Source organism: Mauremys reevesii, linkage group 20 (genome assembly GCF_016161935.1).
Source record: "Mauremys reevesii isolate NIE-2019 linkage group 20, ASM1616193v1, whole genome shotgun sequence".
In the NCBI taxonomy this organism is placed as follows: Eukaryota; Metazoa; Chordata; order Testudines; family Geoemydidae; genus Mauremys; species Mauremys reevesii.
In genome coordinates, this window is record NC_052642.1 from 18,712,574 (window position 1) to 18,727,716 (window position 15,143).

General features: G+C 37.6%; 1 protein-coding gene and 1 long non-coding RNA gene across 15 annotated transcripts in view; one reads left to right on the forward strand and one right to left on the reverse strand.

Moving 5' to 3' along the window:
• Window positions 1-6,521, reverse strand: part of LOC120387270 — a 42,141-nt gene extending 35,620 nt beyond the window's left edge. For all 4 annotated transcript variants that reach the window (XR_005590088.1, XR_005590087.1, XR_005590086.1 and 1 more), the window contains exon 1: window positions 6,454-6,521. This is a non-coding gene — a long non-coding RNA (uncharacterized LOC120387270). The remainder of the gene's footprint in view (window positions 1-6,453) is intronic.
• Window positions 1-15,143, forward strand: part of BCAS3 (BCAS3 microtubule associated cell migration factor) — a 486,041-nt gene that overhangs the window by 90,486 nt on the left and 380,412 nt on the right. For all 11 annotated transcript variants that reach the window (XM_039507722.1, XM_039507724.1, XM_039507723.1 and 8 more), the window contains 2 exons: window positions 5,652-5,728; window positions 7,540-7,623. In XM_039507722.1, coding sequence (XP_039363656.1) covers window positions 5,652-5,728; window positions 7,540-7,623 — 161 coding nt within the window. The remainder of the gene's footprint in view (window positions 1-5,651; window positions 5,729-7,539; window positions 7,624-15,143) is intronic.

Below are 15,143 nucleotides of genomic sequence, written 5' to 3' on the forward strand. Positions count from 1 at the left end.
TATTTTTACCAATTCTAATATCTCTCTCTTCAGATGGGGAACTAGAACTGCACACAGTATTCAAAGTGTGGAGTGTGCCATGATGATATTTTCTGTCTTTTTATCTATCCCTTTCCAAATGGTACCTGCCATGCAGTTAGCTTTTTTAATTGCTGCTGCACATTTTATAGGATGATTCAAGCTTTAAGAGTAAGTCTGGAAAGCCCGATTGGTTTAATTCCTGTTATATTCTATATGACTTACTTCAGAATGGCCCTGTTTCCCCACTCACTGATTGTTTAAAAGCTGAATGGGTGAAGAAGTGGATTTTGCTCTTTCTCCTCTGACCACCCTCCCTCTATTCATGCTACTGAAACTAGAAAAGGAGCTTTTAAAATACATTTAAGTAAAGGAGAAAGTTCTTTCTGGGAATGGAGGAGCTTAGCTTTCTTCAGGAGCAGAAAACAGCAGGGCGCTGGAGTGGGAGTTTGTGGGTTACCATCATGAGAAGAAGAGGTGACCACATGTATTGTGCGTATATGGATATGAGACTCTGAATGCTAGTAGTCCTATAAGAGTTCAGGGTTTTGCATAGCACAGGGCTGTTGAGAAATAATACAACTCATACCCCTTTCCTTCTCATCACTCAATGTGCAGGGATTTCATAATTGCTTAGAGGTTTACAGAACTGTATTGGTTTAATCAGCATTCTTGTACTATGGCTGAGATCATTCCATTTCCAGTAAAATCAACTGTACAAATTCAGTGTAACAGTAAGAAAACTAAAACCAGCTTTGAACTAAATGATCACAAACTGTGTGCTTATTTTGAACGTATATTTTAAAATAAGGCAGTTCAGTAATAAAAAAACAACAACTTTGCATGTATATAGCCCTTTTTGCTGAAGACCTTTCTGAGCATTAACGAATTTGGCCTTACTTACCATTGTGAGGTAGGTTAGTATTATTCCCATTTTGCCGATGGGAAGAATGAGACACAGAGAGATTAGGTGATTTGTCAAAGTTAGCACAGGAAATCTGCAGCACAGCTGAGAATAGAGCCCTACTTCTAAATCGAGAGTTTTAAAATCTCAGTTCGAGTCTTTTGCCTTAACCACAAACTGCAAATTCATTTATTTTCTGTGTGTGTTAATTTAAGTAGAGAGAGTAATTGTGTATTTTATAAATATTTAAATTAGCCTCTACTATGTGCTCACCTTTGATATTGGGGAGAGAGGGGGGATGGTTACACTTCCCAGTAAAGCCTCTTATAAGACATAGTGTTGCTAAGTACTTATATGATTTGCTGTACTTTTGGAAGGGCTTTCCCTTAGTGATCGTCTCTTGGATGACCTCTCGATACCTTCATTGAAACTTGGAAACTTTGGTCTTCTTGACAGTTCGCACTGCTTTCTCATTATGTTCATTTTCATTGTAAACATGAAAGAACTGCTGTCGTTATTGCTTAGAATGGATTTTTCTTTGGTTGTTTTGAAGTTCAGTAGAAGTAGAAGTTAATCTTTAAGAGAGTCATGCTTATAATGATTGGATAGCAAAGCCTGACAGGTCACGCTGTTTGTCTTTACATTTGCCGAGTAGATGATGTTCTGCTGACTCCAGCTGTAAGTGTTTTTTTGGATAGCAGAAAAACAATTTGCTTTTCTTCCCATAAAATATAACCCTTTGTTTATTCTTATGGGGCAGGAAGATTCCAAAACACAGAGTCACAAAGAAAAGTGAACAGTATTGCGTTCTTTTTCACTCTTTTTTTCTTAATTGAGAGAAGAGAGTTTAGTACTGAGTTGAATTGCTGACTTCAGTGGAGGTCATTATTGGAACTAATTTGCAAGTAGATTTGTATTAAGTTGAGCAAATCTATAGTGTACTGCCTGTAACATAATGATACAGTTAATAAAAACACCTGTTACTAGAGATACTCTTAATTTTCTGTGTAGACTCATTTCAACCGAAGGAATGAAGCTTTTTATGTTTCCTTGCTGTCTTCAGTTCATTCAAATGATCAGTAACAGCTTTTTTTCCCCCCCAAAAGGGAACTTGTCTTTAAATTGCTTTCTTTTTGCCAGGTTTATGTGTTTTTCTCTATCCGTTAATATCAGTTTCATTATCAGATTAATATCAGTTTGTTCTTTGGTATCTACCCCAGAGTAGTTGTGGGGCTTGGGAAGCACAGGTGCCTGATTATAAAATAAAGATGTCTGAGACAAATTTTAACACTTAACATCTTTTCGTGGATATCTGATGTACGGAGAGTGGGGGTGGGGGAGGAATTCATAGGACCTGCATGTCTTTACTGAACCAGATAGCAGTTGTACAAGCTGAAGCTGAGGTCAGCATTAAGTCCTTACTGGTTTACAGCAATAATGTCATCGGAAGAACACATTTGTATTTACAACCTTAAGAAGGATTTTTGCATTCTTTCCTTAAGAGGCTCTGGCTGCCCACATTGGATGCACTTTCAGAGTGCAATAACAATTGTGGCATCTTACTCCCTGCTTTCATTTTCCTTCCTGAGATCAAGAAGGTGAAAAGGCATCTTACAAAATGCTTGCTTGGTTTTGCTTTCGTGGCTTGAGATGGGTTTAGTGGGATGAATTGCTGCTATTTCTGTTACCATGGCTTCATGACCTTTGAAATGGCTTAGTACGATTTTTTGAATTTTATAGTACTCCCACCTCTACTCCGAAAAATAGATATTGGGCGTGATTTAACGCACACAGCATGACGAGTCTAATATCTACTTCTACATGTGTCCAGAGAGAAGTATCTTCAAATACATATTTGAGTCTCTCTCATAAATACATACATACGTATGTATGTATGTAAGGGAGATTTTAAAATCTCGCGTTTTGTATATAATAGTTATATATTAAAATAAGTTTAATTGGTGTGTGCTAATAAATTGTATTAAATCTCTTTCAGCACTGCACAGTGTAGAAAATAATGCCATAGGAAAATGTGTTGCCTTTCTCCTCACTAAAAATGCTGGCCAAGTGGCTGTTCAAGAATCAAATGATAAAGGTCTACAGCTAGTATGAGAGAGAATGAGTATACTAGGATCATTCTTATCTGTAGTCCCCGTCAACCTTAGACGAGGAATAGATTTACTTGTTCTTATTGTAGTTAACTGATCAGTATACAAGAATTTGACCCATGAAATAAATGGGTCAAATAGAAGTGTCGCTATATTTAGCTTTCTCTTTGTATGTCACTTCTCCACTGTACTGTAACACACTATGTTCTGCAAGTCCTTCCATTCCTTTTTGTTGCTAAAGGTGTGTACTAGTCTAAAATGCTGGTTAACTGACCCCAGTCAACCCTTTATGATTTGGATTAACCAAAACTCCAGTAAATGACAGAGGCATAGCTAAACATTTTAAATGCATTGTTTTATTTACCTTTTATCTTGGTCAACCAATAAGCGAGAAATACTCTAAATTGATATAGTGTGAATGATCTTCAGGAAGATAATTGAGGAAAATATGCATGGTTAATCCTTTGATAGGATCCAGGCTTTATACACTGCCTATGATATTTTTTGTTCAAATTATTTGTAGTTTTCATATTTTGTACACCTCCCCCCAAGATAGTTAACATGAATAATTTTGCCTTAGCCAGCCATGCCAACATTTAGATGCTGTGTTAGATAGTATCAGCCTCAATCCAGCAAATAAAGCTATTCACATGGTTAAAGTTACTTTACTGACTCAGGACCTTATTGCACTAGCCTTTCGCATTTGGTGACTCAGAATCAGATCACGCATCAGGCCCCAATTCTGCAAATATCTGCAGTTGAATTACTTATATCTGTGTGAAATCCCATTGATGTTACTAGCACAATGCATTGGGGTTAGGAGCTGCACAGGCATAGATGTTTGCAGGATTGGAGCCCTAAATGGTATGCAAAAATGTTACATATTATTTATAGTGTTGTAGTGCCTACAGGTCCCAGTTGGGATATGATTGGACTTCATAGTATTATGTGTTCCCTGCCCCGAAGAGCTTACAATCTAAAATGACCCAAAAAGACCCAGGGAAGGAGAACAGGACACAGTATACCGCAAACTGGTCAGAGGGCAATTGTAAGAGCTCAGCCTTTAGTTCCAGATTTTTTCCCCTTTATGCTTTTTATTTAGGTTTTACTCTTTCTTCTGTCAAATTGTTCTAAAACCTGTCTTTATAATATTTTTTATTTTAATCCCACTTTTGTTTATAACTAACACTAGAATTTTCTATATTTTTGTTAACTTTTGATTATTTCTGTTAGTTACATTTAGCATCCCATCTAGTTTAAGTTAATTTTAAACATTGGCATCTTTAAAAAATATATATATTTAACCCTCGCCTTTTCAAATATTCAAGGGTATCTTTAACTTTAGCTGCTTTTCAGTACTGTTATTTTCTGTGCTGTGTTGTTTTTAACTTTGAATCCTAGCCTTATGCATATAATATAATATATAATAATTTTAAGACTTTGTGTATTTGCAAGTGCACCTATTTTCCTTGATAACACAGACTGTGAATAACAGGTAGGACCAAGTGTGGTCTAAGTATATTTGATCCTGCCTCGGTGCAGGGTCTGGACTAGATGACCTCTCGAGTCCCTCTGAGCCCTATATAGCTATGATTCTATGAGCGATGGAAAGTTTTTAGTATGAAGCTAACTGGAGTTCTGATGCCGAGCTTGAGTCAATGAAGGTGATAACGAACGAACAGTTTGGCAGGAAGAAAGCACAGTTTTGTAAACACACCACAAAACAAGCACGCAGTTTGTCATGATAGGCAGTCTGCTTAAAAGAGACTCAGTACTGGGATAGAAGAGATGTTGCAAGCCAAAACTAAAATGTGTTAATAAAGCTAGGCAAGGGAAGCTTGCACACCACCTCTTCTATGCTGTTTGTGATTCTAGTCAGTGCTGTTAAAGCTCGCTCTTTCATGAATACTTACATATGGGATTAATTTAATACATTGTGAGTAGTCCCAATGACTTAATGGAACTGCTTGCAGGGTGAAATTGCAAGTTGACGTCAATGGGAGTTCTGCCATTGATTTTAATGGGGTGAGGATTTCACTCATAGTGGGTAAAGTTAAGTACCCACATAAGTCTTTGTGAGAGATGACCTGTAAACACAAATACTTCTATTAAAAACAAACAAAACCCACCCGCAGACACCTAAAATGATTTTGACCTCATTGTAGTTATTGATCACCAGCAGGCATTCAGTGAAATGAACTTAATCATGGTGTAAATATATAGAATTACTTGGTTCACAGTGTGGAGAAATCCACTTTTCAAAGTACTAAAAACCCCAATAACTTAAATGAAAAGTTAATATCCCATGCAGTTTTGAGTGATGGGTTTCTTAAAGTTGTAAAATCTATTCTCCATTCTCAGCCTTCGAAAATGACATTTTAAAAAAGTAAGAAACTCAGACATAAGGAAAAATTTGCATTTACCATTAATTAACTAACTGTTAATAACATGGCTCATCTAGCCACAATCTTATCTTCAGCTACAAAAATGTAAGCATTTGCTGAGTGATATTAGCAATTGAAGGCTCTTTGTTTAGACTTTTTGTTTTCTTGGCAATAAGTAAAATTCTTTGTAAGAAGTCATTAAGATATTTCTCAGTGCTGCCTTTTGAAAATTTTCAGGCTGCTATCCTTGTCCGGGGCCAAACATGAATCCCATTGCTCTTGGGAGTCGTTGGCTTGCTTATGCAGAAAACAAGGTAAGGAATGGCTTAAATTTTAAATATTTTCTGTAATAGAGAAGCCAGAATGATTTTATCTAAACCACGGGAACAGACTTGTTAAAAAATAAAAATAAAAAAAGGCTACAATCTTTAAAAGGACATTGACAAATGATGGTAGGCCAAAAGTTAGACCTACCAGCTGTGTTTTGTTTGCAGTTATAGCATCCCTCTGCTCTATGTACTGTACCTTATTCAACTGTGTGAGCTTACAGGGCCTGGATATACAAGAACAGTACAGGCAGAAAAAGGAGAGTTTCAATGTAAGATTGCATCATATAGCTTGATTGGCAATTAACACCTTAAAAATCATGTTCAGCTCTTCAAACAATAACTCTCAACACCCCTGTAAGACAGATGTATGCCTATTTAAACCATTAGGGGAAACTGAGTCACAAAGTGGTCCAAGGATTTGCCTAAGACCACACAGCAAGTGAGTGGGTAGAGTGGGTAAAATTTCTGGCTGCCTGCCTCCGGGCTCAATCCACTAGACCACAGCTGTCTTTGAGAACATAAAATATTGAATTAGTTGTGATTATTTTCAGAGTCAAAGAGAGAAAAATGAGATGCCAAGGAAAGTAATTAGCACTCTTTTTACCCCGTGTAGTCCTAAAAGATCACTGCAAATTTAAAACAAGATGTGTTTGAAAACTTCACTTTCAGTTACCAGAGTATGGTTTGTATTTTAAAATGGAAGCACTTACCTTTGTCATGTTCACCCTTGGTTACATTCCTGTGACAGGAATAGCTGCTTGTAAGAACTGAGCCAAGGACGATCAGAGAGGCAGCTTTTATTAATTTGCCTGCTATTATACCTCTGTCCAAATTTAGGTCTGCCTCTTGATGAAACACCACACCCATCGGTCAGCTACAGTAGTTGTTCAATTTACACACTGATCTGTAAGTTTTGCAAATGCTGCAGCAGCAAATTTAAACAAATTATGAAAACAAATAGGTCAAAAGGCAACTTCAGCCACTGATGTTTCCCTCGGATACATTGACTATTTCCCTTTTTCAGTTTAATTTTTACTTTTTTACCCATTTTAATAGAATTACAAAGAGGCATTTTCAGGAGAAGATATAGTTTAGGGTGATTTTTATCCCTTTCTCCTCTTTCTTTCAACAAAAATGATAGAAGGAAGCAACAGAGAGTCAACATTTTCTATGTAGCAACACTTAATATCAGTGACTCATTTGCCATTTTTTTAACTGGCAGTCTTCATTAATTGTTTGATAGGGACTAGAGGTGTCCTGTTTTGGTGTATTAATAATAAAAGAAAAGCAGTCTAGAAGCAATGCAATTGCAGACATATTAAATCTCTACAAAGCCCAAAGAATTAAAAATGTACATGTAGCAAACTTTTTTTTTTTGTCATTTTTCTCCTTGCTGGAGTCTGTATAATAAAAAAAAAATAATGAAGTAGGGGGGAAAGCCATATCCAAATTCATAGGATGTCAAATATTTAAAGTTACGTAGACATCGCTAAAGCCGTTGATTATGTTTATTTAAATTTATTTGCGGTAATGCTGCCAGACCCAAAATCCCACCATTTCAAAGTTTATGAATTCTTAGGGACTACTCATCTTGTAATTGAAAACCAAAGCTGAGCATGCGACAGTCTGGGTGGCACCCAGAAGATTATAAAAAGGGGTTAAGTGTCTGAGCAGGGCTTTTTGCTATTTGTATGAAAAAACACGCCACTGTACATGATAAATAAGAGCTATGCTAATGGGTTACGGGGTTGTATAGTTTAATAATAGTGACTTGCTGGCTGTCTTTCTCCTCGCAGCTGATCCGGTGCCATCAGTCCCGTGGTGGAGCCTGTGGAGACAACATTCAGTCTTACACTGCCACAGTCATTAGTGCTGCCAAAGTGAGTACATCAGCAACCGCTGGAAGAAGTTATCGTGTGCAGTGATGATCAGATTCCCTTGCTGAACTGTATTGAGATTTCCCCCCCCCCTTCTAATTCACAAAATAGAAAAGAATCTCAGAAAGGTGCTGGAATTGCTTTAATAATATTAAAACCAAATATAGGGGCCAGATCCTGCACATTTCTGAGCAGCCATTGCTCCATGCCTCTCAGTAGGCACTCAGTGTCATTCAGGATTGGACCTTTTATATTTCAAACCTTTAGTCACACTACCAGCTCTTGCTCATGTGAGCATTCTCAGTTAAATCTACTCAAGCAGGACTGATCTCTTAGCATGTTGATACTCAGTTTATAAACACAGCAGTGCCTGGTGCTTTGTGGATATATTTGCTCCAATACTATATTTTTACTGTATTTCAAGGGTGATAAAATTGTACTTGAGGGATAGAAGAGCTAATTAATTATATACTTACTTTACCAGAGCTGGCTGAATTTATTTCGGCAAATAGTTTTGGCTGGAAAAAAAATAGGGGAAAAAATTCTAAAAACAGAGAAATGTTTCATTTCAACATTTTCAAAATTAAAATTAGTAGAAAACCCCAAGCCCCCCTACTCCCCCTGAAAACTAAACATTTCAAGTTAAAGGAAGCATTTTGTTAGACCTGAAATGATTTTTTGTTGTTGTTTTTCACTGGCAATAAAAACCTAAAAAATTGTTGTTTCAGGTTGATACAAACCGAATTATTTTTCAGATTTTTTGAGTTCAGTCACCGAACTAAAAAATCAGTTATTCACCCAGCTCCAGTTATTATAACCTTCAAAAAAGCCTCTGAGTGTTAATAATAATGTTTACATTTAGATACCAGTGCCTATGGTTTGCTTAGTCGGAACAGCGTTCCTCTGTGTGTTTGGAAGCTTCTGAGTTTTCATGGAAAAATCTTAGGCAAGCCAAAAGAGCATGCATTTTTTTTTCCTGGAGATTTTACCTCTCACATTTGGAGAAGTCAGTTCTTTTTCACACACAAAAAAGTGAGTTTCAGTGTTGGCTGGCGAAGTTCATGCTGATTACAAGCTTTTCTCATAACCACAAGCCTTGTGATTTGTGAAATACACAACAAAACAGTTCTAATCATAGGGATTACAAAGAGACTCTAAATGATAGCATGGAATAGAAAGCACAACTGCACTGAACAAAACAACAGTTTAAAGAACCCACAAAGAGAAGCAAAGGTCATGCTGCTTCATATAAAAGCAAATAAAAAAATGAATGTATTCCATCAAGATGGCTTTAGAACTCAACTGTGCTGTGGTTGGAGGGGGAGAAAAATCACAGGTTTTTACATTGCTGAGGGGAAATTTGGATCTTCCTCCTCCTGAAGATACTATTTTAAATCTGTAATATCTGCTTTGAGTACCTTCACACTCAGTGGAAAAAGTTGAAAAAAATACTTTCCGTCTCATCAGCATTAGCATTTTTTTTAAAAAGGGCAAGTGGCTTAGCTAACTAGTTCAGTAGCATTTGCTATAACTGTGCTCAAATAGGCTGGATTCTTGTTTACATGAGGGTCACTTTATACTACCAGAGCAGCATAAAGTGGCCTTCATGTAAGCAAGAGTCTGGCCCGATAGGCCATTGGAAAGAGCAGGCCACAATGTTGTTTAAACTCTGTACAACTGAGTAGCACACATTGAATAGTCCCTGCAGATCAAAGGCTAATTTTTTGTTTTGTGTTGTTACAAGGACTGAAAAATCCAGCCAGAGACTGTCTGTCAGAAAGCACGAAAGGGTCCCTAGACAAGACCATAGATTAATAGTTTTTAAGGCCAGTAGGGACCATTATGATGATCTAGTCTGACCTCCTGCATCATACAGGCTGGAGAATTTCACCCAATACATACGAGCCAAATACATACAAACTTGAAAATAATGATGGTGCAATAAACAGGGAGAATATTTGTATAGTTGCAGGAAAGAAAAATGTGTGAGACCCTATATAACAGCAAGGTAATAATCAGAGCTGGGAAAAGATAGAAAGCCATTAGATAATACGCATGCTACGAACCCTCTAATACTTGGGGAAGGAATTCTGGGTTGGTAGTACAGGGTAGAATGGAAATCTTCAGTTACATCCAAATGCCATGTTTCTCTTGTCAATTGTTGGGGTTCTTGGTTAGTTGTGATCCCATTGTGTAAATAGGGGCGGGGGAGACTCAGGGACTTTTGTGTACAGTATAAGTGGTGGGGAAGGCATATATTTAAATGAGACATTTAATACATTGCAAGCCGGGGTGGAGTGTGGTTGGGACTGGGAACAATGGAGACAACCTTCTGGGGAGGGAGGGAGATTTTGGCCAAGGGGATTCGAGACAGTGTTCATCATCCTCCCTGCTCTATCCCTACCTCTTTGCCTCTAGTAGATGGGGGCTGCTGCTTCCCACTTCTGCCTCCTTCCTTTCTTCATGCTGTATGGGGAGACAGGATCACATGCAGCATCTGGGTCCAGGCTCTGGGGCTCATCCCATCCACGGCAGCTGCCATTGGGCAGTGCAAGCCGGGGTCCTGGCTCTTTCTGTTGCTGAAGTTTGGGAAGGGGATGATAAAAAAAAAGGTGCGTCCTGGGTTGAGTAGCCCTGTTTGTCGTGCCTTTCACTAATATGCTGGATTTTTGAGAGTGCCAGGGGCTGGGCTGATTCCCAGTTTTGGGGTCGGGAAGGTGCATCTTTCCTGTATTGGGAAACTGGCAAATAGTTATGTAGATTTTTTTTTCACATTCCACTTGGCATCCAGGAGGTTTGTTTTTGGGGAGTCCAGTGCAGTCGAGGCTAGAAAGGGTCCAGTTGAAGACTCTAAAACCGAATGGGCTGCTTGGACACTGGTCCTGGGCATTCATGTGCCTAATGACAGGAGTGCACCTCTATGTCTGCTGCTACTTGTAGCTCTTCTCCTCTATCCTACCTCTGCCAAGAAAGAGAGGAGAAAGTTGGGACTCTGGTATCCAGTCAGAGTTCCTTGATTGGCCTGAGTGTGTATAGAGAGAGCATGGGTTCACACTCACTTTCAAGGTAGGACCTCAAGGTGCCAGTTCAGATCAGTGAACAAACGTGTAGGCTAGTGTTGGGTGATATATTCCAGTTAGCTGTAGGCTGTTAATAACGTTGTAGCCTCCTTGTTTAACCATATGATTTCCGTGTTTTCCTTGTTTCCATGTCCACATCAATGGACAGAGTAAATATTTTCAGCCTGAAATTTTGATAGTCAGGAGGCTATTTTATTGTTAGTTGACCAAGGTCCAACTGATTAGAGCAAACCTGATACAAATTTATGCCCCAATTTTGCAAACATTTATGCACATGCAGAACTTTACTCATGTTAATAGTCTAAGTGAAGGCAATGGGACTACTTAAGTGAGTGCACATGTGTAAGCATTTGCAGGATTGGTGTCTTAATTATGTTTGTGCTTTTTGCTAACAAATTTTGAAACTTTTGTGTCTGTTAGCAAGTCTAAAGCATGGAACAAAGTTAATAACTTTGTTTTGACCGATTTAATCAAACTGCGTAGCAATAAGCAAAATGCCACTTCCTGGTAATTGAAACACTGACTTACGTCAGAGGCAAATATACACTCCAAATATCTGTTGCCCTTTGCCCTTCCCATTACCTCACCATATTGCTTGTTTAAGTAAATCTTCCTTTACAGGCCTCAACTCTGATTATATCTTATCTGCATGAAATGGTCTAGGATCCATCCCTTTGATCAATGGAGGTGTTAGCTTCTTTTAAAGTGTATGTTCTTTTTTATTCCCTACTCTGTCCCTTTTGAATTCGGAGCGGTCCCATAAAAGTTCTTTTTTTCTCAAATGACCTTGGAATTCAGCCTTTTGTGGGTCTTGATTCCAATCTCTTACTGAGGGACGTGGAGGAACCTTTACACAGAGAAGAAAGATAAAGTTTTGTAAGGAGTAATAGTGATAGAACTCCATCTGAGAGCTCCCACTTGGAGATCCTCAGAGGAAACACTCGGTAGCTGTGGAAAATATTTACTATGATGACATTTGATGAGTTAACTTGAAAAATGCCTCGGTAACTAACAGCTTTTTTTCTCCATAATGTGGTTCCCATGAGTTTATCATATGAAGTAGGCCTCCTGCATAATCAACAATTTCAAGAGTTATCCTCAATCCCTTTATCTGGCAGTGCTAGAGCTACCCCTGTTAACATTTAATGCTAAGTTCAAAACCACCATCACATTAGGAGACGTTGACTCTTGGTGCCAAAGAGTTAATCTCTCTTTTTATCCCAGCAATATTGGAGAAACTCACAATATCATGGGTTTATTATCTGATGATCTTTATTTTAGATGTCTAGAAGGATTTTGTTTTGAACAGCCAGAGTAGTTTTCACTATTCCCACTTCATGCATCTGACAAAAACTCCCCTCTCTGCTGTTGCTAACTTTTCCATGGGTCATTTTGCCTCTCTGATCTTATTTTCTTATTTCTTATTTTCATTTCTTCCCATTTGTTTGACTGTCTGTGTGTGTTCTAAGGCAGATCACAGTAGTGAAAATTTCAGCAGCTTCACTGAACGTAAATGCCGTGGAAACAGAAACATTTAAAAATGTTGATAATTTAATAGCGTGTATCAGGGAAGTTATTATTGTTCAAAAAGATGAAAATTGCTTTGCATGGTGTGCTTCAGGTCCCATGGATTTCTCCACTGCCGGTAAAGTCAGTGAAATGGGACTGAAGGCATGTAGCATCTTCCAGGAATGAAGCTCATTATTATTGAGTGGTTTTAGTGATTGGTGAACTTCCAGGGGTTTGGTTTAGATAATCATCCAGATGTGAAGTTGCTTATCTGCAGTATCCATGCTTTTTTTTGGGGGGGGGGGGGGAAGAACACGCTTTTCCATCCCCTTCCTCTCCTTTGGCTTCTCCATCTACCTGAAGAGAGACCCCGCTTTTTGCTAACAACTGTGTGTTGAGAAGGTGATCAGCCAGACCAGCTCATTCTCTAGTCTCTTAAAGAGGTGTCCAGGTATGCCTTCTCTCTCCTAATTCAGTCTTGGGGTGGCATGGCAGGCAACTCTTCCATACCTTTCTTAAGGGTAGCCAGTAGATTCCCTTCCTCTCTATATCTCGTGAAACCACTTTTCTGCTCTTTCAGCACATATGGTTCTCGTCATGTCTGGAGAAAGGAAAGTCAAGAATTTCATTTCAGAACTTCATCAAAAGTTTGGTTCAAATTTGGATCTAAAATTGTTTGAATCAAAGGAACTGTTATGTTGTTCAAACCATATTTTCGATTTAATTATTGATTACCAGGGTATTTGTGTATCAGTAGAATCTTTGGTTCTTTCAAATATTCCAGCTTCTCCTTCCAGAGTCTTAATTTGGAAACATTTACATTTTTATGTCAACTTTTTGTTCCCTTTTTGAGAAAGAACAATACATCATTTTATCACTAAAAGGACATAAGACCTTGTTAAAATTAAACAGCTCAACTGTCATTGGATGATACATTTTAATTTTCTCCGTTAATTAAAGGTGTGGTCTTTTTTTAGATTAAACAGTGGATGAGTACATAGGTTTTTTTAAAATTAAAATAACTTTATATTTGAATGAAGATGAACAGGTTTTTTTAAGTGTCTAATTGCACTACGCAAAGTTTTGAGATTTTGCATTTAAATGTAGTGCAAGTTGTTTACAAGAAAACATTGAAAAAATGAATTTCATTTTTAGGAAAACATTGTGTTCACTCACTGAGAATTCCCATCAATAATGAAGAAAGCTGAAAAGTGAAAACTCATACATTTATTTAAACTTAAAACCTCTTTTGATGGTCTGCCTAATGTCTAACATCATATTATAAACCAAGTTTTCTTGTCACCTAATAACTGCTCTAGTTGATTCTTTTTTGGTGTATCTTAATCCCAAGGTGGTAAAGTGATTTAGCAAAAACTGCATCTGTTTTCTCTTGATACCTGATAACTTCTTAATGAGTACTAACAGCTTATGTGAGAGCAAGGCCATTAGCACTAATGGATAGGGAGGACAGCTGATATGGCATGGGAAAGGTTAAAGATTACCAGGGAAGTTTTTGCAAATATTCACATAGCACAAGGGAATAAGTAACGTAATGGTTTTGCACTGATATTTATGTACTAATGGACTTGGCCAAATCTTTGTACACCTATTATTTTTCAGACGGCTTGCAGTCACAATCTGGTATAACATATGACAGTAGTTCAACTTGTTAGATAAGCATGCTATGTTTTTCAAAGAAAGACTTAAATAGTGTGCGTGTAACTATATAATCTAACTAGATATAATATTGCAGTTACTTTCTTAAGAGGCTCATTCTAACCTGTTCTTGCCACATAATCTTTCTATGTATTTTACTGAGTCTGTCATGCTTACATTTTCTGGCTGCATGAAATACCACTGCATTAGTGTATGCTCTTAATTACAAATGTATGTCACATCAGTATTGGTCAGTTTTTTCTGAAGGCCTGTGTGTTATAACACAGTATTGTGGTATTAACTTTTAGGTCTTTCCCTTCAGATACCGTTATTTGTTTTGTTGTATATTATTTTTAATCTTCTGGATGAAACATTAGCTGTTAAAGTTTGTTCTTTCTTATTCATTGATGTGAGTATGAAAAGATCAAGATAAGAAGCAAATAGCAGGATATATTACTAAACACTTTAAAACCAAAAGGTATTCCGTTGATAAAGGCATGGCTCAGTTTTAAGTGGTAGCATCTCCATTAGCATTAATGGGGTAAGTACATCAACAGAGGCATCTCAGAGGTTAATCAGGCTTCCTGGCTAGAAATTGCCATCAATACAGTGTGGCGCCTAATTCTGTTGGTCCTTCAGAGGCTTTCCTGACAACACACTACCAGACTTTGTGTAAGTCTTTTCCTATGAATTATTAAAGCAAACGTTTGGCTGCTAATTGATGAACACTAATGTGTTTTCTAATCACTGCAGTTTGAGTTTTTAGCACTAAACAAAGCAGTTACAATTGATTTGTGGCTTATTCTTGGTTTCAGTTTTTGATCTGTATCTTTTTTCCTTTTCAATTTAGCAGGCAGCTTTGCTTGTCATTTTAGTTAAGAATTTATTTGTCGCAATGTCATTCTGTTCTTAAGCTCCTATTATATTTATTTATCAGAGGCGGTCCTTGGTACCAGGAAAAACATTACGGAGTTGTAGTTTTTTTAACCCATCTCTCCCAAATTGTCCTATTCCACCAGCACCAGTAGAAAAAAGTTAGTAAAGTATAAAACCCAGTGCCAGGGATAAAATTTCAAAGCAATGCCTGGGAAGCATGAACAATAAGTCCCATTACTGGTAGTAGGATTTGTGTGATCTGCTGGAAGTTCTCCTTCCCACTACTTTGAAGATGTAGCCTTTAATGTTACTGGTTTTGGGTCTCCTATTCAAACAATATTAGGACTCCAAAAGGTGAATTCTTGAGAAATAAATGTCTGTCCCTTTTATATCCAGAAAGGG